General features: G+C 47.8%; 1 protein-coding gene across 5 annotated transcripts in view; it reads left to right on the top strand.

Moving 5' to 3' along the window:
* TECPR2 (tectonin beta-propeller repeat containing 2) overlaps positions 1-25096 on the top strand; it is a 140184-nt gene that overhangs the window by 48278 nt on the left and 66810 nt on the right. For all 5 annotated transcript variants that reach the window (XM_031667793.1, XM_031667792.1, XM_021941587.2 and 2 more), the window contains 5 exons: positions 3252-3409; positions 13152-13464; positions 17324-17456; positions 20788-21120; positions 23461-24437. In XM_031667793.1, the coding sequence (XP_031523653.1) occupies positions 3252-3409; positions 13152-13464; positions 17324-17456; positions 20788-21120; positions 23461-24437 (1914 nt within the window). The remainder of the gene's footprint in view (positions 1-3251; positions 3410-13151; positions 13465-17323; positions 17457-20787; positions 21121-23460; positions 24438-25096) is intronic.

Raw genomic sequence — 25096 nt, 5'->3', positions numbered from 1 at the left:
TGTATTTTTACAAATCTCTTTATTATCTGGCTTAATAGAAGATGACTGGCTTCTGCATTCAATCTGTTGCCATACATTGTTTTGATTGAAGTATATAAAGAAAAACTGGCCTTACACAGACATGTAGTTGGAAATGGGAGGAGTATTTTGATAGCCTTTTCAGATAATTGTGGACATTCTTTAATAATATCCTCATATTGACAAATGGTAGTTGCTTTAAGGGTTACAGTGACAAATGACAAACGGTAGTTTCTTTAAAGGTTAGTAAAAATTGGAATCTGAAACCACATGGGTGAATTTTTCCTACTCTGTTACATTAAAATCTACTTTACACATGTTGGATTTTGTAACATTATGTATTGGTCACTTAGAAAATACTATTCACAGAGTGGTGTAGATCTTCCAAATGTTGACACTTTTTTTTTTTTTTTTTTTTTGAGACATGGTCTTACTCCTCTCACCCTGGCTGATGTGCAGTAGTGCAATCATGGCTCACTGGAGCTTCGACTTCCCAGGTTCAGGTGATTCTCCCACCTTGGCCTCCCGAATAGCTGGGACTACAGGTGCACGCCACCATGCCCGGCTGATTTTTTGTATTTTTATAGAGACAGGGCTTTGCCATGTTGCACAGGCTGGTCTTGAACATCTGGGCTCAAGCAGTCTGCCCACCGCAGCCTTCCAAAGTTCTGGGATTACAGGTGTGAGCCACTGTGCCGGCTGGTACATTTTCTAATACAATATCAAAAAAAAAAAAAAACCTTTGTTAACATCAACATCATTGTAATCGGGAAAGTCTAGCTATAAGGAATCATGTCAAGTTCACAGGGACAGGTACAAGTTTTCGTATGGCTAATCTTCACATGAGAGCAACAAATACCATTACTTGTTTTCCTTGAAGTGACAGGCTTTTGTTTTTTGAGAAAATGTCTGCTAAATACCCAAATTTGAATAATTACAGCATTTCAAATAAAAATGGTGTTTTGTGAAGAAAGCAGCTGGCTCAGCTCATAGCTGCAACAGTTGCACAAGTGCTTTTCTTGAGAGAACCACTGAGTGTGTTTCAGTGTGCAGCAGAAGGGAGAATAGAAAACTACCTATCCTCTGGCCAGGCACGGTGTCTCACACCTGTAATTCCAGCACTTTGGGAGGCCAAGGCAGGATGATCACTTGAGCCTAGGAGTTTGAGACCAGTATGGGCAACATGGCAAAACCCCATTTCTACCAAAAAACATGTAAAAATTAGCCAGGCATGGTGGCGCACACCTGTAATCCCAGCTACTCTGGAGGCTGAGGTTGGAGGATCACTTGAGCCTTGGAGGTGGATATTGCAGTGAGCTGAGATTGCACCACTGCACTCCAGCCTGGGCCAAGAGCCAGAACCTGTCTAAAAAAAAAGTTTGCAACCTTTTCATGTAATGGAAATTTCTTTATCTTGATTATGGTGTTGGTTACATGGCTATAAATTTGTCAAAATTCATAGAATCATATACCTAAAAAAGGACAAAATTTACTCTAAGTTTTACCAACAAATCTGATGACTGCCCCCTGCTTCCCTCACAAAATGTCAGTGATGTTACAGCAATATTTCTGAAATAATTGATGAAACTTTTCAAATATACTGGATTTCATATATATATATTTCATATATATATGAAAAATATATATATATGTATTTCATATATGTATATTTTTTGAGATGGAGTCTCGCTCTGTTGCCCAGGCTGGAGTGCAGTGACGTGATCTCGGCTCACTGCAACCCTTGCCACTGGGTTCAAGTGATTTTCTTGCCTCAGCCTCCCAAGTAGCTGGGATTACAGGCATGTGCCACCTCGCCCAGCTAAATTTTGTATTTTTAGTAGAGACGAGGTTTCACAATGTTGGCCAGGCTGGTCTCGAACTCCTGACCTCAAATGATCCACCCACCTCAGCCTCCCAAAATATAAGGATTACAAGTGTGAGCCACTGCACCCAGCCTGATGACACTTTTCTATACGAGTAACTTATAGAATCAGATTTTTAATACAATGAAATATGCTCTGTGTTAGCAGTCAGATGCCTTCTAGAATTTTATTTTGTGTTTATATATAAAATATGTTTTTTGTTTTTGTTTGTTTGCTTTTGTAAAGACAGAGTCTCACTCTGTTACCTGGGCTAGAGTGCGGTGGTATGATCACAGCTCACTGTAATCTGAACTTCTGGGCTCAAATGATCCTTCTCTCTCAGCCTCCCAAGTAGCGGGGATCACAGACACATGCCAATACACATAGCTAATAAAATGGTTTTTTTTTGTAGAGACAGGATCTCACAATGTTGCCTAGGCTGGTCTTGTAAAATCTCATTTTATGTTAATAGCATTTTATATATTTAATATCATTTAATTTCTTCTGACCTCCTGTTTTCTATGACCCTTTTGGTTGACAAGTATATAATGTCCTCAAAACTGCTTTGAGCACTTTGTGAGGGGAGACTATAATATGAACTTACAGAGCTGATTATTGTCACAATAATTTTATAGAAGGTTCCATTCCATTGTTTTATAATAGAATAAGCAATACACACAGTGCAACAGATTTCTGTTTAGATCTTTATGGATGCTTCTTTGAACTCTCTACATGTTTACTGTGTCATCCCTGAGCCTGCTGTGGTGCACAGTAAAGAATGTATCTACTGGCCGGGCGCGGTGGCTCAAGCCTGTAATCCCAGCACTTTGGGAGGCCGAGACGGGCGGATCACGAGGTCAGCAGATCGAGACCATCCTGGCTAACCCGGTGAAACCCCGTCTCTACTAAAAAATACAAAAACCTAGCCGGGCGAGGTGGTAGGCGCCTGTAGTCCCAGCTACTCGGGAGGCTGAGGCAGGAGAATGGCGTAAACCTGGGAGGCGGAGCTTGCAGTGAGCTGAGATCCGGCCACTGCACTCCAGCCTGGGCAACAGAGCGAGACCCCGTCTCAAAAAAAAAAAAAGAATGTATCTACTGAGGACATGTTTTTAAAAATTATGCAGATTTTAAAATGTTTCTTGTCAAACTGGATGTAGCATGAGGGAGATGTTAGTATGGACTATTTTCCCATCCATCAGATAATCTCTCTGTGGTGGGTTGAGAGTGAATCTGCGGAGAGAGAAAGCATACATTAGGTAGGGTGCAAGCTGACCTAAGCACAGCTCGCAGGAAGGACACTGACTTGTCCTAAGGGAGGTCCATTCTTTAGCCTGGTGCTGATGTGAGGCGTAACCGGACTTTCTCTGCCAGGGGCTCTGTAACTCCCAGCTGGTGTTGGAGGAGCCGTCTTCCATTGTGCAGCTGGATTATAGCCAGAAAGTGCTGCTGGTCTCTACTGTGCAAAGAAGTCTGCTCTTTTACACTGAAGAGAAGTCTGTAAGGCAAATTGGAACACAACCAAGGAAAAGGTAAGTTCCATAAGTTTTCCTGTTTGGCCTAAATACTGGGCCTTGTTGTAGAGGGTGCTTTAGGGTTTCCTAGGTCTCCTCTTTGCCGGACGCAAGCCCACAGCGGCTCTAAGCCTGGGGGTCCTGGTGGCGCCCTGTGCCTGCTTAGGATTTCTGCTCCCAGAGGCGAACAAGAAGAATGGGTTCCTCTTGTTGCAGAGCTGTAGGAGCCTGCACGCACAGCCACTCTGCCTCTCAAAGTGCCACGGTCGGCCCGGAGAAGCCTCAGGGGTGGCCTGGTCCATCCATTCTTGTGTAGGCACCTCCTCCACACAGCCTGGTGAGGGCTCAGGGTCGTGGGGCTCACTCGTTATTCAGCACATGTTTACCATGCACCCCTGTGCACTGTGGCAGGCTCAGCAGTGACATGGTAAACACGGCAGATCTGAGCCTTCCGTTGTGGAAATGGAAACACAGATAAAACGCTTGTTGACCATTGCGGCAGCCGCTGTGGACCAAAATACACAGGATGCTGTGTGAGTGTAGACACACTTGTCCAGCTGAAGGGTCAGGGAAGACATCCTGAAGGCATGGGTTCCAGGTTCCAGGTTCTAGCTGGGATTACAGGCATGTGCCACCACACCCAGCTAATTTTGTATTTTTAGTAGAGATGGGGTTTCACCATGTTGGTCAGGCTGGTCTCAAACTCCCGACCTCAGGTGATCCACCTGCCTCGGCCTCCCAAAGTGCTGGGATTACAGATGTGAATCACCAGGCCCAGCCTGCTGAACACCTTCTTAATTCCATCAACAATCTGGCCTTTTTATATCTGCAGTCTCCCTATTGGCCCCTGGAGAACTCAGTGGAATTTATGGTCCTGCAGATCTTAGTTCTTCTGTTCCCTCTGCCAGTATCTTACTCCTCTGGCATTTTATCCTGGTTCATCTGTCAATGTCTTACTGCACTGTGTCTTGGAAGGACGGCAGGGTGTAAAGACAGGGATTGAAAACCAATTATCTTGTGGGTCCTATTCCCACCAATCTCTCTTAAAACCTGGCCCTCGGCCGGGTGCAGTGGCTCACGCCTGTAATCCCAGCACTTTGGGAGGCCAAGGGGGGCGGATCACTTGAGGTCAGGAGTTCGAGAACAGCCTGGCCAACATGGTGAAACTTCCTCCCTACTAAAAACACGAAAGTTAGCCGGGCGTGGTGGCGGGCGCCTGTAATCTCAGCTACTCAGGAGGCTGAGGCAGGAGAATCGCTTGAACCCGGGAGACAAAGGTTGCAGTGAGCTGAGACCGCACCACTATACTCCAGCCTGGGTGACAGCGAGACTCCATCTCAAAAAAATCAAAACCAAAAAACAAACCTGGCCCTTTAACCTCTTGTGTGGAGACCCAAGCAGTTTCTGTAAACCTCTCCTAGTGCATCTGTGCAGTGCAGTCTTCAGGGAACATTGATTGAAAGCGTCCTCTGCACCAGGAACCGTTTTAGGATGCAGAAACAAATAAATGTGTCCCCTTCTCAGAAGGAGAGAGATTTTATTGAGCCGTGGGGAAATGGGGGCTAACAGAATAAAAGGAAATGTTCTTAACATCTGTGTCTTAAAGACTTGCTTTCTGCTGTAGACTATTGTGTGTGTCTCTCCCTGGAAGCAGTGCTTCCCTCACAACTGTTTAGCTGGGCATGTACACGTGGAGGTGTGGCAGCAAGTAAGGAGGCATCCAAGGAGACAAGGCCTCTGCCCTCAAACACAATGGGAGAGACTGTGGGTCAGCAGGAGAAGAGTAGAGGCTGTCAATGCTGTAAAGGAGCGGGCAGGGTGAAGCATTAGGGAGCGCTAGGCCTGGGGCAGGATGTTGCATTTGGATAGAATGGTCAGGAAAGGCCTCTATAAGGGCAGTGATCTTTGAGCTGAAGCCTGGGAAGAGCTGCTAGAAGAGCATTCCAGGCTCAGGGAACAGCGTATGCCAAGACCTCAGTTGGGCCAGGGCTTAGATGTTCAAGAAGCCAGAAGTGACTAGGGCACTGGCTATGACAGGAGTCCAGGGGAGCCACGGGGAGGCTGGCACAGGGGTCCAGGGGAGCCGCAGGTTGGCTGGCACGGGAGTCCAGGGGAGCCATGGAGAGGCTGCTGCAGGAGTCCAGGGGAGCCGCGGGGAGGCTGCCGCGGGAGTCCAGGGAAACCATTGACTGAGATGGAGACTGGGGAAGCCTGGGCCAGAGGTCAGGACATCAGGACCTCTGCTGTGGACATAGGGGGTTTGACGGGTCTGTCACGTTGCCGTGTGGGAGTCGCAGAAGAGAGTTCTGTGGACCAGTCTGGAGCCCAGGGAAGAAGTCTTAACCAGAGGGGAAAATGAGGTCACCAGATACAGGTGACATTGACACCTGACATTGGATGAATCCACGCAGGGAGTGTCTGTTCATTCGGTGCTGGAGCTTTGCCCCAAACCTCTGCCCTGCTCCAGGTACTCCTCATCTGGGGATATCTGTGAACAAGGCAGAACAAATCTGTAATCTCAGGGAGCTATGTGCAGAGTGGTGAACAGATAAACATGTCAGAGGGTGCAGAGCCAGAGAGGGAGGCGCAGGAGACACAAGTGTCTCTTTAATAGGATGACAGGGAAGGCTTCTCTGAGGAGGTAGCCTGGGCTGATTCCTGAAGCAAGGAGGCAACTAGTGCGAGAAGACCTTGGAGAGAGTCCCTGGAGGCAGGAGGCCCCTGCACACCGAGGATCTGAGCAGCCAGGCCAGCTGTGTGGAGCAGGGTGCGGGGAGCCCCCGCCCATCGTCTTTGTGGGCCCTGCCCATGGGGCTCTTTCAGTCCCGTGCTGTGGCCAGTCACAGAGGACTGTGGCCAAGCCGGGGAGGTCACTCTGGCTGCTGCTTGGAATATATTGGAGGGGGCAGGTGTGGCAGCTCAGCAGGGCCAGCGAGGGTTCTGGGTGATCCAGGTGGGAGATGACAGGATGGGGCGGGGTCAGTGGTGGGACTGCTTCCAAGGCAGAGCTGGCAGATTTGCTGCCATGTTGGTTCTGGGGTGTGACAGGGATGAGTTGGAGATGATTCCTAGGTCTGTGGTCTATGCAGCTGGGTGAGTGGACATGCTGTGGATTGATGCAGAGAATCCTGGAGGCACAGGGAGAAGGAGGAGATGAAACAGTCTGCTGTGGCCCTGCCCTGTCCTCTCGCCACAGTAGAGAACTGGCGTGGGAGGTGGGTGGCAGGTGTGCCTCTCAGGGAGCTGTGCACCGGCAGCCGCTGGCATGCAGACAGGAGCTCGCCTAGGGAGATTTGGGGAGGCCTTGTGTTCTGAAGAGGAAATGGCATCAGGAGAGAACAGGAGTTGGGGGGTCAGAGGAGTCAGAGGCCACATGGAGGGACATAGCAGCTGCTGCGAGACCAAGGGCTGAGACAGCTGTGACGGGCCTGAGTCTGTAGCACGGAGGCTGTGCACAGCCCTCCTCGTCAGCAGGGCCAAGGGATTGGAAGGGCTGAAAGAGGAGTGGACAGCGAGTATGGAGAGCTTTTGGGAGGAGTGTTTTTGCAGAAGAGAACAAAGAAAGAGAAATAAGTGGTGCCCGGGGGACCGTGTGGCCTGCTGAGAATTTTGGGAGGGGGCTATGTGGCAGCACATAGGTGTGTGACGTGGGTGCCTGTGGAGGGAACACAGTGCTGGTGGGGACAGAGTGCAGGCGGTGGCCTCAGTTGGCTCGCTTATGGGCAGCAGTGTAGGGTTGACCAGAAACCAGGCCAGAGATGCTCTTCCAGAGGAAGGGCAGGGCACTGAGCCCAGGGCAGGTGCAGGCAGGTCAGGGGACTCAGAGGTAGAAGATGAGGGGTCCTCTTCCCTTCGAGTCTGTGGACCTCTTCAGACCGGACGATGTGTGTGTTACATCCAGAAAACCTCAGAGACCCCGGCCACCCGCAGCTGTGGGTTTGCTGTCCTGTGTATGTTGCACTGTTTCATGTGTCAGAGCCCTCTGCAGACCTGTTACTGTGTCTTCTGTGAGTCTAGTGCTCAGGGAAGCCCTCCCTGGCAGTAGCACTTTGCCCTGGGGAGGGAGGAGGAGATGAAGCAATCTGTAGGTGTGGCGCCCGCATCTGGGTAAGAGCCAGCAGCCGGTTCTGGAACCCCGCCACCAGCACATCTGTTTGGATGGCTGGTGGGTGTTTAGCTGTTGAGATCTCTGGCAGGGCTTCTGTGGATCCTTCTTCTCTCCCAGCTTAGACTTTCAGGCTCCCATTTTGGGGGCTGTCAGCTTTCAGCATATCAGGTCTGTGGCACCATACATTATGCACAAAATCAAAAAACACAATTATTTTGTAGCTAGAATTTGTTAGCCAGAAAACACTCCTTATATATCAACGTGGTCTATAAAGGGAATTAAAATTTGTTTAGGTAATCAATGAGTTTTTGGAAATCATCTCTACAGAAATTAAGAAATTTTGTTAATTTCTTTATGATTTTAGAATCCTGCAATACTTAGACCATAAAAGTTGGAGTTTTGGTGTCAAATTCAGAAAGCACCAGCAAGTACTGGAGAATCGCACTGCAAGTGGACGGTGGCTGAGTCGGGGGCTTAGGACAGTTTCTCTAGCTGGTTCTTCACAACTTCGCTGCCTTTGACCAACCCACTCGTCAGACATTTCCGTTCTCTTTTCTTTAGAGACAGGGTCTTGCTCTGTTACCAAGGCTGGAGTGCAGTGGTGTGGTCACAGCTCACTGAAGCCTTGAACACCTGGGTTCAGGTGATCCTCCTCAGCCTCCTGAGTAACTAGGACTACAGGGACGCACCACCACGCCTGTCTAAATTTTTTAATTTGTAGAGATGGAGTCTCTCTCTCTGTGTCACCCAGGCTGCTGTCAAACTCCTGGGCTCAAGCAGTCCACCCTCCTTGGCCTCCAAAAGTGCTGGGATTACAGGTGTGAGCCACCATGCCATTCAGCCATTCAGCAGTTTTCGAGGCAGCCACTCCTAGGACTGTGCTCAGCAGGGCTGCTTTCCCCTTCCTCCAGGGGAAGAGTCCACCCGGTGTTCAGGACCTCGCCTTCTCATGCCCACTCAGATGCACCACCTTGATCTGAGCTCTTTGAGCAGCTCTTTGAGCCTCAGATGTGGCGCTTCCAGATGCTGCTGTAATTGTTTGCACAGGTCAGCACGGTGATATGAGACAGGCTGAGGACCTCATCTCATTTATTTTTTATTTTACCCAGAGCATCAAACACGGTGTCTTACAGAACGTAGGAATCACTAAATGTTTGTTGACATGAGTGCTTTAGTTACGTAAGATGAACTAGTCAAAATGGAAATGACAAGAGATTTTTCAGGGGTCCTACAAATAGAAGGAAAACATTTAAAAATTGGATCGCCAAGAGAAATTGATTGACAGGAAAGGAAAGGCAAGAGGAAGAGGTTATGGGCTCCCTTGCTGGAATTCCTCTGGGTCACTCTATTTAGAGGACCTCTCCAGAACAAACCCAACAAAGGCAGTAATCAGATACGATGCTGTTTATAGAATTGTCCATGAAAGACCCACAGCATCAAAACACCCTTGGTTCGTCCTGACGATCATTGTTTCAAAGCTGAATTTGATATATGATATCCTCCTCGGACCCTATCCAAAGGGATTTAGTTACTGAGGTGCCAGAAGGACCTAGTGAGATTCTGGTGTGCGAAGGAACCCCGCAAATAACTATCTGTGTGCCTATGTGGGTGGGCCCTGGGGGCGGCCTCTGGGGTTGGGTGTGCTGCTGTGTACAGGGAGCGTGGAGACAGGCACAGCACAGGTTGGCCGAGGTCTGGTGGGGAAGCAGTGGCACGGAGGCGGCTCTCAACTGTGAGCTGCCTGTAGCCTCGTTCAGGATAGTCGGGCACTTCTGGGGACTTGGTGTCACAAGCATTGCTTTTGTGCTGCATGCAGATTATCTCATTCATTCCTCACTTCAGCCTTTGAGATGGGAGTTACTCTGCCTGGTTTACAGAATGGGAAACAGGGCCAGAAAAGTTCAATAACTGCACATATCATGTACCCACTAAGTATCAGGGCTGGACATCGAGCCCAGGACTTGCTCTAAAACCAGTGCTGTTTCTGCGGTTCACAATCCAAGAAGTATTTGGGAGAAGGAATCAGCCAGGCGTAGGACTGAACTGGAATGCTTACATGTGAACTCTGGTAGCAGCCTGAGAAATAATGAGAACTCAGATTGCCAGTGGGAGTGTAGATTGTTATAATCACGTTTAAAAAGCTTGAAGTTGTCTTCTAAACTTGAATATGCTCTCAGCAACCCAGCAATAACCCAACAGCCCACCAACTCCATCCTGAGTGTCCTTGACAGACTCTGACACCTGTGGGCTAGGGGCTAATGCACAGAAATGCTCATAGCACAATTGTTCAAAATAGGTTTAAAAATAATAATTGAAGCCGGGTGCAGTGGCTCACGCCTGTAATCCCAGCACTTTGGGAGGCCGAGGCAGGTGGATCACGAGGTCAGGAGATCGAGACCATGGTGAAACCCCATCTCTACTAAAAATACAAAAAATTAGCTGGGCGTGGTGGTGGGCGCCTGTAGTCCCAGCTACTTGGGAGGCTGAGGCAGGAGAATGGCGTGAACCCGGGAGGTGGAGCTTGCAGTGAGTCAAGAACGCGCCACTGCACTCCAGCCTGGGCGACAGAGCGAGACTCCATCTCACAAAAAAAAATAATAATAATAATAATAATTGAAATATCCATCAACAAGAAAGTGAATAAATAAATTGTGGAATACATTAAGTCCTCATTTAATGTCATTGATAGGTTCTTGGAAGCTGCGACTTTAGCAGAGCAACGTATAACAAAACCAGTGTTTTTCCCTCACCAATGTTGTTGAAGGAAATGATGTTTATCTGAGGACCTGCTGTATGTCATTTCGCTTACAGTTGTAGTTTCCAAGAACCTGTGGGCGCTGAGTAGGATGTACTGTACCATACAGCAGTAGAAACGAATTAGCGCAACAGCTTCTTTTTATCAACAAGGATAAATCTGAGAAACATAGTGTTAAGTAAAAAAAAGCAAGTTGTGAAAGTGTACAATTAGCATCATACATTTTAATAAAAATGAAAGATAAACAATACTAAATTATGTTGTCTTTAGAGACACATAGGTATGTGATTAAACCAAAAAAAAAGTGAGGAAATGATAAAGGCAAAATGCAATCCAATGGTTCCATCTGGGGCAAAAGGGGGCAGGAAGTGTTAGGAACACAAGAGACCATCGGTTGGATGACTGATGATTTCTTTCCTAAGTTTGGGGATGGGTTCCCAGGCGTACCTTTCCTTGCTAGGCTTTATAACTGCATGGATATATGTGCATATACACAGTTGTGCACTGCATAACAACATTTCAGTCATTGACGGACTGCATGTATGACAATGGTCACAGAAGATAATAATGGAGCTGAAAAAATTCCCATCAGCTGGTGTCTTAGCACCACACATTACGTTTCCTATGTTTAGGTGTACAAACACTCATTATGTTACAGGTGCCTACAGTGTTAAGTATAGTCACATGGAGTACAGGTTTGGAGTCCAGGGGCAAAAGGCTAGACTAAACTTGTCCAACCCATGGCCCAACACAAATTTGTAAACTTCCTTGAAACATGAGATTTTGGCCGGGCGTAGTGGCTCATGCCTGTAATCCCAACACTTTGGGAGGCTGAGGCAGGTGGATCACAAGGTCAGGAGATTGAGACCATCCTGGCTAACACGGTGAAACCCCATCTCTACTAAAAATACAAAAAATTAGCCAGGCGTGGTGGCGGACGCCTGTAGTCCCAGCTACTCAGGAAGCTGAGGCAGGAGAATGGCGTGAACCCGGGAGGCAGAGCTTGCAGTGAGCCGAGATGGTGCCACTGCACTCCAGCCTGGGCAACATAGCAAGACACCGTCTCAAAAAAAAAAAAAAGAGATTTTTTGGCTGGGCGTGGTAGCTCATGCCTATAATCCCAGCACTTTGGGAGGCCAAAGCAGGTGGATCACTTGAGGTTAGGGGTTCGAGACCAGCCTGGCCAACATGGTTAAACCCCATCTCTACTAAAAATACAGAATTATCTGGGCATGGTGGTGCACACCTGTAATCCCAGCTACTTGGGAGGCTGAGGCAGGAGAATCACTTGAACCCAAGAGGCAGAGGTTCCATTGCATTGAGCCCAGAGTGCACCACTGTACTCCGGCCTGGCCAACAAGATCAAAGCTCTGTCTCAAAACAAAAAGAGGGTTTTTTTGTGATTATTATTATTTTTAGCTCATCAGCTATCGTTAGTGTATTTTATGTGTGGCCCAAGACAGTTCTTCTTCCAATATGGCCCAGGGAAGCCAAAAGATTGAACATCCCTGGGCTAGACTATATGGGTGCGTCATAGGCTGTGCCATCTAGGTTTGTGTAAGTACACTCTATGATGTTCACACAACGGAGACATTGCCTAATGACAGATCTCTCAAACATCCCCGTCACTAAGTGACCCGTGACTCTATATATAGCATATTCTTTTGTTTGTGTCAGATATTTCATAATTTCAGAAAGAAAAAATATCAAGCTTGGGGACAGAAAGGGACATTGGTGCCTCTGATGGGTTTAGAGAAATTCTCAAAGGGCAACACTATAGATGGGTTGCGTGAAGCTCATTCATTCAGGATGTGGAGTGAGCACAGCAATCAGATGTCAGAGCAACAGAATCAGAGCAGAAAAGGATGAGCAGACCTGGATTCTTCACCTTCTGCCTCACTTTCCTCTCCTCCAGAACGAGAGTTGTCATACAGTCATGTGTCAATGAACGACAGGGATATATTCTGAGAAATGCATTGTCAGGTGACATCTTTGTTGCGTGAACAGCATAGAGTGTACTGACAAACGTAGGAGGTAGGTACAACCTACTTCACACCTGGGCTAAATGGTACAGCAAATTGCTCCTGGGCTACAGACCTGCACCACTTGTGACTGCACTGAATACTTTAGGCAGCTGTAGCACCAAGGTAAGTATTAGTATGTCTAAACATAGAAAAGGTGCCATAAAAATATGGTATTATGATCTTATGGGACCACTGTTGTATTTGCGGTCCATCATTGACTAAAATGGCTTATTGTGGTTTTTGAAGCAGAGTCTTGCTCTGTCACCCAGGTTGGAGTACAGTGGCATGATCTTAGCTCAGTGCAACCTCTGCCTCCCAGGTTCAAGTGATTCTCCTGCCTCAGCCTCCCGAGTAGCTGGGACTACAGGCATGCGCCACCACGCCCAGCTAATTTTTGTATTTTTAGTAGAGGCATGGTTTCACCATGTTGGCCAGGCTGGTCTAGAACTCCTGACCTCAGATGATCTGTCCCCTTAGCATCCCAAAGTGCTGGGATTGCAGGCATGAGCCGTTGCACCCAGCCTGACTAAAATGTTACGTGGTGTGTGACTGTATCTGCCACACATGGTTGTTGTAAGGATTAGACACGAGAGTGGGATCAAGCCCCAGGCGCAGTGCAAGCTGTGTGGGTACTCAGTGAATGGTTCCCTGTGAGCTAATGGGGCACACACCTGTGAGGGTGTGGTGGGCCTCTGTCGGTAAGGGGTGACAGTGTGGTTTAACTGACAAAAAAACAAACAGTAGAAAGGGTGAAAAATCAATTATTGTCTTAGCCAGAAAATTCTTGTACTTAATATTGAGGGTTGACAACTGCATTACTTTAAATCGGTCCATGTCTGTTTTTTGTTCTTTCTTTCTTCCTTCTAATTTTAGTACTGGGAAATTTGGTGCTTGTTTTATACCAGGACTCTGTAAGCAAAGTGATCTAACCTTGTATGCATCACGGCCCGGGCTCCGGCTGTGGAAGGCTGATGTCCACGGGACTGTTCAAGCCACATTTATCTTAAAAGATGCTTTTGCCGGGGGAGTCAAGCCTTTTGAACTGCACCCACGTCTGGAATCCCCCAACAGGGGAAGTTGCAGCTTACCCGAGAGGCACCTGGGGCTTGTTTCGTGTTTCTTTCAAGAAGGCTGGGTGCTGAGTTGGAATGAATATAGTATCTATCTCCTAGACACAGTCAACCAGGTAAGCGAAGGGACGCTGCCATATCTTCGGTGTCTGTAGGCAAGAGAATGTTTCTCTACAAACTGTTCTGCTCAGCGCCCTCAGAATGCTACCAGGAGCAGTATTGATTTACACTTTACTTTTTCCTTTGGGCCAGTCAAGGAAATTAAATGAAGGTTTGGTCATTTTTATAGATTTGAAAAAAAAAAATTTGGTTTTGACATTTAGGTCCAATTCTCTGTCAAGAAATTATGTATGTTTTTTGTATGTAAACACATTAAACTTGTTCTTTTGTTGTTGTTGTTGTTGTTGAGAAAGAATCTCACCCTGTTGCCCAGGCTGGAGTGCAGTGGCATGATCTCGGCTCACTGCAACCTTCACCTCCCAGGTTCAAGCAAGTCTCCTGCCTCAGCCTCCTGAGTAGCTGGGATTACAGACGCATGCCACCACACCCAGCTAATTTTTGTATTTTTGGTAAAGACAGGGTTTCACAATGTTGGTCAGGCTGGTCTTGAACTCCTGACCTCGTGATCTACCCGCCTTGGCCTCCCAAAGTGTTGGGATTACAGGCATGAGCCACCATGCCTGGCCTTTTTTTTTTTTTTTTGAGACGGAGTCTCCGCCTCCCGGGTTCACGCCATTCTCCTGCCTCAGCCTCCCGAGTAGCTGGGGCTACAAACACCCGCCACCTCACCCGGCTAGTTTTTTGTATTTTTTAGTAGAGACGGGGTTTCACCATGTTAGCCAGGATGGTCTCGATCTCCTGACCTCGTGATCCGCCTGTCTCAGCCTCCCAAAGTGCTGGGATTACAGGCTTGAGCCACCGCGCCCGGCCCCTTTTTTTTTTTTTTTTTTTTTGGGCTCACTGCAACCTCCACCTCCCAGGTTCAAGTGGTTCTCCTGCCTCAGTCTCCCAAGTGGCTGGGATTACAGGCCTGTGCCACCCGACCCAGCTAATTTTTGTATTTTTAGTAGAGACAGTGTTTCACCATGTTGGCCAGGCTGGTCTCGAACTCCTGACCTCAGGTGATCCACCCGCCTCGGCCTCCCAAAGTGCTGGGATTACAGGCGTGAGCCACCATGCCCAACCTTATTCTTTATAATCTATTTGGGTCATGTTTTTTCTGACTATCCAATTACTATGAGCACATACAGTGATAACTCAAATACGACAGAAACAGTAGCAGAGGCTGGGCACCCCGTGGCTCACGCCTGTAATCCCAGTACTTTTGGGAGGCCGAAGTGGGCAAATCACCTGAGGTCAGGAGTTCGAGACCAGCCTGGACAACATGGTGAAACCCCGTCTCTACTAAAAATAAAAAAATTAGCAAGGCATTGTGGCACACTCCTGTGATCCCAGCTACTTAGGAGGCTGAAGCAGGAGAATTGCTTGAATTCGGGAGGCGGAGGTTGCTGTGAGCTGAGATTTCACCATTGTACCATAGTCTGGGCTACAGAGCGAAACTCCATCTCAAAAAAAAAAGAAACAGTAGCAGAGAATTTTAGTTCCTGAGGAGGGGCCCTTCCCTCAGCATGTTTTCTCTGTTATTTTGCCCTTGTCTTCTTACTCAAATAGAGCCACATCATTTTGCCACTTGGTTTTCTGTTTTGTTTTTGTTTTTGATTTTGTTTTTGAGATGGAGTCTGGCTCTGTCGCCCAGGCTGGAGTGCAGTGGTGTGATCTTGGCTCACTGCAAACTCCGCCTTCCAGGTTCATGCCATTCTCCTGCCTCAGCCTCCCTAGTAGCTGGGACTACAGGCGCCCACCACCACACCCAGCTAATTTTTTGTATTTTTAGTAAAGGTGGTGTTTCACCATGTTAGCCAGGATGGTCTCGATCTCCTGACCTCGTGATCTGCCCGCCTTGGCCTCCCAAAGTGCTGGGATTACAGATATGAGCCACTGGGCCCGGCCGCCACTTGTTTTTTTTTGTTTTTGTTTTTTTGTTTTTTATTTTCGGTTTTCTTTACTTAGCAACATATCTTGGGCAAATTTCCAACATCATTAAAATCATGGTAGGAAACAATTTCTGCTTAAACCAAGATGATAACAGATTATCGTTAGAGACAGATTTAGGAACTTTAAACACAGCTGTTTAGTTTCAGTTTCTCGTTGTCTTAAGAGCTGAGCTTTTGCTCTTTTTAAAATAATCTCTCTGCCTCACCCTCCCAACTCCTCACCCCCAGATTCCAGACCAGGCCCTGTCCTGTTCACGTTCTTCCATTCTGAGCTCAGCAGGCCTCTGCCAGGCACCCCTTTCTCTTATAAGCAGAGCCTCACTATAGAAAATCAGTGGTTTTTGGTCAGGCGCAGTGGCTCACACCTGTAATCCCAGCAGTTTGGGAGGCCGAGGCAGGCGGATCACCTGAGGTCAGGAGTTCAAGACCAGCCTGGCCACCATGGCAGAACCCCGTCTCTACTAAAAATACAAAAACTAGCCAGGCATGGTGGCAGGTGCCTGTAGTCCTGGCTACTCGGGAGGCTGAGGCAGGGAGAATTACTTGAACCTGGGAGGTGGAGGTTGCAGTGAGCCAAGATCACACCACTGCACTCCAGCCTGGGCGATAGAGTGAGACTTCCATTTCCAAAAAAATAAAAATAAAAGAAAGGGTTTTCTTTGGTGTGTGTCAGCAGGACATGAAGTTCATCCTCTCCTCATTGAAGCCTTCTGAATTATTATCAGCTGTGCCTGGTAATACTGGCTTGGCAGAAAGAAAACTGACCCGGGGTGGAGGGGCAGAACTAGACTCGACTCTTCTAGCTCGGTTCCACCTTTAACCAAGAGTCTCTTACTGGCCTGAGCCTGGTTTTCCTTCCTGTAAAATGGGGTGGGGGTGTAAGAAGCTTCGATTTAGGGGAATCACTAAGGTGCCTTGAGTTTGTTCATTTTCTAAGGGATATTCTGAAAGATATTTTTGCACCCTTTCCTCAGTTACAGAGAACTTCTTGCCCTGGATACTTTTTGGACTTATGTGCACTTGTTAATTAGTAGCATCAAGATGCTTTGTAACTGTGCATTGGTTTTTTCATCTGAGCACTTACCCAATGCTTTACCCAGTAGGTATAATTAACTTCATTTTATAGGCAGGTGTCTGGGACAGATGTCACAGTCACCCTCAGAGTCTGGACCACCCAGTGGCAGCATGACTGGCAGCTTTCAGAAACAAATGTTATATTTGCAGCTGTCCGTCAGTTATTTAAAATTGCAGTCTCTTATTTGCACTGTTGACAGCAAAGCAAGGACTTGCTTTAAGTCTGTGTGGGCTCGGGATGTCCTGTGTTTTGTTTCCACCCCTTTCAGATAATGCTAAAGGAACCTCGCCTCCCTTCATGTATTCATTCAAAACCCTTGAGTTGCAGTGTACACTGGCCTCTCCTGCAGGAATGCACACAGTAGGAGGACTAGACCTGTCTGCACACTATTTCAGCCACAGGAGTGGGGTGCCAAGCGGAGGTTTGGATGAGGTGCTGCGAGCCCTGAGAGCCCTGGGGTTTGCAGCAGAGGGCGAGCTTGTCAGAGGCTGCTTCTCAGGGAGGTGGCATCTGGAGAGAACTGGAACTCCCCCAGCAAACATGGACAGGAAAGGAATTCGAGCAGAAAGAGAAGCACATGCATGCACCATGGAGGAACAGGGCTGGGACTGGGTTGTCAGGGCCAGTGCACCTGCAGCAGGGACAAGGGCAGGGTGGCACATGGGTCGGAGATGACCAAGGCCCCACCCTGCCAGGGGACCCCTCAGATCCTGCTTACCAATCTGTCAGATGTTACCTAACTTTGGATTGAATTGGAATTTTCAGAAAGTTGCCGTAGTAAAGTGCAGTTATCATTTGACTGATTTGGACTCTCACACATGCATTTTTTTTTTTTTTTTTTGACAGGCCACAATTGCTGGTTTGGAAGGATCCGGTGATATTGTGTCTGTTTCATGCACAGAAAATGAAATATTTTTCTTGAAAGGAGATAGGAACATTATAAGAATTTCAAGCAGGCCTGAAGGATTAACATCAATAGGTTTGTATTTATTATAAAATGTACCGTGTGTATGATGGGAAGTACTATACTCTGTTGTTTGTAATCACAGTTAATAATTGATCAGACTTACCATTGAGCCAGGCATGGTGGCTCACACCTGTAATCCCAGCACTTTGGGAGGCCGAGGTGGGTGAATCACTTAAGCTCAGGAGTTCAAGACCAGCCTGGGCAATATGGTGAAACCCTGTCTACCAAAAATACAAAAAACTAGCCAGGTGGGGTGGCGTGTGCCTGTGGTCCCAGCTACTCGGTAGGCTGAGGTGGGAGGATCACTTGAGCCTGGGAGGCAAATGTTGCTGTGAGCTAAGATCGTACCACTGCACTCCAGCCTGGGTGACAGAGTGAGACTCCATCTCAAAAACAAAACCAAAAACTTACCATGATTTTGCTAAACTATTGCAACTTTATTTGAACATGGAGGATTTGGAGGGTTTCCTCTGATTCTTTTTTTTTTTTTTTTGAGACGGAGTTTTACTCTTCTTGCCCAGGCTGGAGTGTAATGGCGCGATCTTGGCTCACCACAACCTCTGCCTCCCAGTTTCAAGCTATTCTCCTGCCTCAGCCTCCTGAGTAGCTGGGATTACAGGCATGTACCACTATGCCAGACTAATTTTGTGTTTTTAGTAGAGACAGTGTTTCTCCATGTTGGTCAGGCAGGTCTTGAACTCCTGACCTCAGGAAATCCGCCTACCTCAGCCTCCCAAAGTACTGGGATTACAGGAGTGAGCCACCGCGCCCGGCCACTCCTCTGATTGTTAAAAATAGTGTTTACACTACATTTCTTGAAAGTCACCTACTTTAGGGCTTACATCAGATAGTCTCACATTTAGTGGAGTTGCTTTCATGGTTGTGGAAGATGGGGAGATTGAGAAAGGAGGAAGGAAAAATCAGAAACCACTTTACTGATCCCTGATCTCCTTCTGAGACAGTATGTGGGATTAATGCTCCAAAAGACATAGATTTGCATAAGGTTTTAGAAGATTTAAATCCGTTATCTGGGACATACTGTTTACCCTTAACTCAGTTCTTCCTTGTAGGATTGATTTTTCTCTGTGCTTTTGACACTTTTTGGTAATTCATACAAGCCCAAATTTTAATGAGCAAAGAATCCTAATATGTGTCCTCATGCGGACATCCACGCACTTTATATATTTGGGTTCCTCAGGGAACTTGTTCCTAATGGTGGCAGCAACAGCCATGTGGGCCCCATCACCCTCCTCCTCACTGCCATTACCTCTGAAGTCAGAGAGGGCAAATTGGGATGAATATTCCAAAACATAATTTGTATAAGAAGCGAATAAGCTCCGACTCTTGAGTTTATGAGCCCCTCAGACAGTGTCATCAGAGGGATAGTATGGCTTTCAGGAAGGGTGGTGACTTGGAGCCACCAGGCTAAGCTCTGGACCTCTGCTGCCCATAGAGCTTTCTGCAGTGATGAAGATGCTCTCATCTGCCCTGTCTGGTAGGCAGTCACTGTCCACGGGTGGCTGCTGAGTACTTGCAATATGGCAAATGCAGCTGAGGGATGAATTTTACATTTTGTTTAATTTTTTTTTGAAACGGAGTCTTGCTCTGTCCACCAGGCTGGAGTGCAGTGTGGCGCAATCTCTGCTCACTGCAACCTCCACCTCCTGGGTTCAAGCGATTCTCCTGCCTCAGCCTCCTGAGTAGCTGGTATTACAGGTGCGCACCACCACACCATGCTAATTTTTTGTATTTTAGTAGAAATGGGGTTTCACCATGCACCATGTTGCCCAGGCTGGTCTCGAACTCCTGAGCTCAGGCAGTCCTCCCACCTTAGCCTCCCGAAGTGATGGGATTACAGGCATGAGCCACCGTGCCCAGCTTAAGTGGTGCCCGCCACCACGCCCAGCTATTTTTTTTGTATTTTTAGTAGAGATGGGGTTTCACCATGTTAGCCAGGATGGTCTCGATCTCCTGACCTTGTGATCTGCCGACTCGGCCTCCCAAAGTGCTGGGATTACAGGCATGAGCCACTGAGCCCGGCCCAATTTTGATCAATTTGAGTTTCAATAGTTACAAGTAGCTGGTGGCTGCCTGTTGGACAGGGCAGCTCTAGGCAAGATCCGCCATTAACTTATGTAATCTTCGACAAGTCTCTTCAGAGGAGAGTCCTGCCCCTCCAGTCTCCAGCGTACACTCCATTGCCTACAGTCTCCCCCTAACACATGCCCTCAATAGAATGTGGGTGCTTCAAGGGCAAGAATTCCTATATCTCATGGAGTGCCATGTCCCAGCAGCTAGCCCTATGTCTGGCACACAGAGGATCCCTGATAAAGAGAGGATGGCGAAGGGATCAAAGTGGGCTGTGGTCTTGTGTTGAGGGTACTGTAGCTGGAACTGCTCTGGCCTGATGCCGTGTGGTGTCGTGTTGCAGGAGGGATGAGTGCACTGCAGTAGTAAGCTCACTGGCCCTTGGTCTCGGGGACAGGGGACAGGGACTCACATGCCTGCTCTCACTCTGCTGTCTACTTGCCTTGATGCTGTGTGGTAATGGACTTCTCTGTCTTGAGTTTGTTCTAATGGAAAATTACCTTTACCTCTTTCAGAAAATTTAATTACAGCTACACATATATTTTCAAGTGCCCTTTGAGTAATCTTAAAGTATATTCAAGGCATAGTATAACTAAGCTGTTTTGTTATACGCAGGCATCTCTCATGTATAAATACTTTGTAAATTAAAGTGAGAAATGCTGTATTCTTAGTATTTTTTCACTTTTTTTTTGTTTTTTTTTTGAGACAGGTTTCACTCCGTCATGCAGGCTGGAGTACAGTGGCATGATCTCAGCTCACTCCAACCTCCACGTCCCAGGCTCAAATGATTCTCCCACCTCAGCCTCCCAAGTGGCTGGAAATACAGGCATGCACCACCACACCCTGCTAATTTTTTGTATTGCGGTAGAGATGGGTTTTCGCCATGTTGCCCAGGCTGGTCTTGAACTCCTGAGCTCAAGTGGTCTCCCCACCTCAGCCTCCCAAAGTGCTGAGATTATAGGTGTGAGCCCCCACTCCTAACCTTTCCTTACTATTGAGTTGCTTTAAAAAGACAGCTATGGCAAATTATTTTACTGATTTTAATATATGAGCTTCTTGAAGAACAAAAACTATTTCTGAAACTCATTTGTGTGATTCTTTTAGTTTTGCTGGTTTCTATGAATTTAGAATCTTTCAGTTCTTTAGCCGGCTGGCGCCTATGTGACAACTGGTATTTAGGGCTAGCAAACCTGGATAAGTGCACATCAGCTCTCTCTTGGATCACTAGTGGTAAAACCAGACTCTTGTTTCTTAGTGAGAGATGGTCTGGAGATATCTGGATGCTCAGAACGAGTCCACGTGCAGCAAGCAGAGAAGTTACCAGGGGCCACAGTTTCTGAGACGAGGCTCAGAGGCTCTTCTGTGGCTAGCTCCGTGGCCAGTGAGCCAAGAAGCAGGAGCAGCTCGCTCAACTCCACCGACAGCAGCTCTGGGCTCCTGCCCCCTGGGCTCCAGGCCGCCCCTGAGCTGGGCAAAGGCAACCAGCCCCCCTCACAGAGATTCAACGCCATCAGCTCAGAGGACTTTGAGCAGGAGCTTGTCGTGAAGCCTATCAAAGTGAAAAGGAAGAAGAAGAAGAAGAAGACAGGTACCCTCTGTAGCTGGCATACACCCACCTGGGGTGACAGGCTTTCCCAATTCTCTGGGAATCCCACTGCTCACTGAGTGAGCACTGGCCCATTCATCCAAAAGAGAACACCTACATTTCTTCCCCAAAGGAGTTTTACTACAAAATACTTCACATTAACGGAAAATACACACACACACATACACACACACACACACACACACAAAGGTCTAAATGATGACAGACCACCTGTGTACGCACCACCCTGCTTAAAGGGTCTCGGTTTTGTACTTTTCAATGTTTATTTATTATTATTTTATTTATTTGGTTATTTATTTTGACGACAGTTTCGCTCATCGCCCAGGCTGGAGTGCAATGGCACGATCTCGGCTCACCGCAACTTCGCCTCTCGCGTTCAAGCAGTTCTCCTGCCTCAGCCTCCTGAGTAGCTGGGATTACAGGTGTGCACCACCATGCCCAGCGAGTTTTGTATTTTTAGTAGAGACGGGGTTTATCCATCTTGGTCAGGCTGGTCTCGAACTCCCAACCTCAGGTGATCCACCCGCCTCAGCCTCTCAAAGCACTAGGATTACAGGCGTGAGCCACTGTGCCTGGTGTACTTTTCGATATTTACATTAAAATGTCGGGGCTGGGCATGGTGGCTCTCGCTTGTGAGCCATCCGAGCACTTTGGGAGGCCGAGGCGGGTGGGCCACCTGAGGTCAGGAGTTCAAGACCAGCCTGGCCAACATGGTAAACCTCTACAGCTACTCGGGAGGCTGAGGCAAGAGAATTGCTTGAACCCGGGAGGCGGAGGATGCAGTGAGCCGAGATCGTGCCACTGCACTCCAGCCTGGCAAGAGCGAGACTCTGTCTCAAAAAAAAAAAAAAAAAAAACGGTTGGTTTATCCATGTATGCCATTGATTAAACCAGAGATTCTGTGAGCCTGGGTGGAAAGTATTGGAAACCGGAAGATCTATGCTGGTAAATACATGGGACATTTTATGTTTAGTGTTGAATATGCTACCAAATACGGGATTTAACATTGAATTTTTTTCTTTTTTTTTTCCAACTTTTAAATACAGGGGGTCCATGCGCAGGTTTGTTACATGGGTATATAGCAGCCAGGTAGTGAGCGCAGTATGCAGTAGGTGGTTTTTGACCCATGCCTCCTCCTCTGCCGCTCTGGTGGTTCACAGTGTCTGTCCTTCCCATGTTTATGTCCATACCTGCTCAATGTTTGGCTCCCGCTTACAAGTCAGAACATGCAGTTGATTTTCTGTTCCTGCATTAATTTGGTTAGGATTATGGCCTGCAGTTTCATCCATGTTGCTGTAAAGGACAAGATTTCATTCTTTATTTTTATTTATTTATTTATTTATTTATTGAAGACAGAGTTTCACTGTTGTCGCCCAGGCTAGAGTGCAGTGGCGCGATCTCGACTCACTGCAACCTCCGCCTCCCGGGTTCAAGCAATTCTCTTGCCTCAGCCTCCCGAGTAGCTGTAGAGGTTTACCATGTTGGCCAGGCTGGTCTTGAACTCCTGACCTCAGGTGGCCCACCCGCCTCGGCCTCCCAAAGTGCTCGGATGGCTCACAAGCGAGAGCCACCGTGCCCAGCCTGGATGTCATTCTTTGTTATGGCTGTGTAACACTGAATTTTTTAAACCTTTTACTCCTTGGTTTCTGTTAATCCTCTCTAGCTAAGATGACTGCAGCACTGAAGGAAATTTTATTAGATTTCTAAGCATTTTAATAATTATAAGGAATTGGTTTGTGACCCAGGTGAACATCTCAGTTTGTCCCCTGGTTTTTCTTTTTTTGTTGTTTTTGAGACAAGAGTCTCGTTCTGTCACCCAGGCTGGAGTGCAGTGATGCAATCTCGGCTCACTGCAAGCTCCGCCTCCCGGGTTCACACCATTCTCCTGCCTCAGCCTCCCGAGTAGCTGGGACTACAGGTGCCCACCACCGTGCCTGGCTAATTTTTTGTATTTTTAGTAGAGAGGGGATTTCACTGTGTTAGCCAGGGTGGTCTCGATCTCCTGACATTGTGATCCACCAACCTCGGCCTCCCAAAGTGCTGAGATTACAGGCATGAGCCACTGTGCCCGGCCTGTCCCCTGGTTTTTCTTAGCTGGCATTTCTTGAGCGAGGCCTCAAACCCATGGGTTCTTTCAGTACTTGCATGCATAGAAAGCATCTCTTTGTTGGGATTATTTGTACTTAAGAGGTTTATTCTTCATTCACTAAATAAATGTTTATTTAAAATATTTTTTCTTGAGCCAAAAATATGTGTGCGAATTAGTCTCTTACTAATCATATAGAACCGTGCCTTATTTTGAATGTTCTTATTCTGAATTAGAAGGTGGAAGCAGGAGCACCTGTCACAGCTCCCTGGAATCTACACCCTGCTCCGAATTTCCTGGGGACAGTCCCCAGTCGTTGAACACAGATTTGCTGTCAATGACCTCAAGTGTCCTGGGCAGTAGCATGGATCAGTTAAGTGCAGAGTCTCCAGACCTGGAAAGCGGCTTCAGTGGTGAAGTGAACGGTGTCCCACAGGAAAATACTGACCCCGAAATGTTTAATGTCCTGGAGGTGCCAGGATCTGCGCCTGATTCTCTGGCTGTGGAAGATGACATTAGAACTGAAATGCCACACTGTCACCATGCATATGGGCAGGAGCTGCTCAATGGAGTGAGGAAAGATGTGAGAGGCAGTGATGTCACGGGACTCGAAGATGAGCCTTGTCCTGCAGACGATGGACCACATAGCACACAGATACCCTTCCAAGAACAGGACAGCTCTCCTGGGGTGCAGAATGGGGAAGATGTCCAACCCATTGGCCCCCAAAGCAGTTTTTGTGAAGCGCCCCTCCTGAACTCACTCACCGTGCCTTCCAGCCTCAGCTTGGCCCCAAGTGCTGGGCAGTGGCTACCTGGGACCAGAGCTGATGAAGGCAGCCCCGTGGAGCCCAGCCAAGAGCAGGACGTCCTAACCAGCATGGAGGCCTCTGGCCACCTCAGCACAAATCTCTGGCATGTTGACACTGATGATGACACAGGTCAGAAAGAAACGCACTTTTCTGAACGTGACTTGGGGAGTGTGGGAGGACAGTTGACTCCGGTCTCTGCCTTGGCGGCCAGCACTCCCAAGGCCTGGCTTGAGCAGCCTCCACGGGATCAGGCATTGACGTCCAGCGATGAGGAGGACATCTATGCCCACGGGCTTCCTTCTTCATCCTCAGAGGCAAGTGTGACAGAGCTCGGACCTAGTCGCTCCCAGCAGGACCTGAGCCGGCTGGGTGCAGATGATGCCGGGCTGCTCAAGCCAGATCAGGTATGTGGGTTCAGGTGGTGGAAACGTAGCTAAGGCTTCTTTCTTGAGGGGAATAATTGGCAAGACTGATTATTTTCCTTCTCATGGAAAGAAATCTATTCCTACTGCAAAATCTATAGGCCAACTCTGTTTTCAAGTCTGGGTTTCGGGGGATTTCCAGCACAGGGACTATGATGGCTTGAACTACTTCTGACCTGTTCTCCCCTGCTCAGTAACCTGCCTCCCCAACCAAGATAGCGTCTTGCTGTTTCCTCTGACCCCACAAGTGCAGGCTGGCATAGGCACTTACTGTTAGCCATCATAGGGCAGGGCTGAATTGGCCTGGGGCCATCTCAGAAAAACAGTGGGTAGAGGACGGTCCACCCGTGGCGTAGAGAAAGCTCTGAGCAGTTTGGAGGCAGGGACTCTCCTGTCCTCCTCCTCAGACCCCTCCAAGGAACCATCTGCAAGAGCATGAGGCCATTTCCAGAACTGCTGTCTCCTCAACCTCCAAACAGTGGCTCCAAGGCTCTCCTGCAAGCTGTGCAGGAACAGTTTGGAGTAACCAGTCTTTGTAGGTCCACCCAGCACATGTAACTAGGAGATGACTTTTAACTATCCTTGAGCATTTTATATTAAAAGTGATTTTTTTTAAAGTGCCTGCTTCCCTTAGCAACTAA

The sequence above is a fragment of the Papio anubis genome, chromosome 7 (assembly GCF_008728515.1).
Source record: "Papio anubis isolate 15944 chromosome 7, Panubis1.0, whole genome shotgun sequence".
Taxonomy (NCBI): Eukaryota; Metazoa; Chordata; class Mammalia; order Primates; family Cercopithecidae; genus Papio; species Papio anubis.
This window is presented reverse-complemented; position numbering and strand designations above follow the sequence as displayed.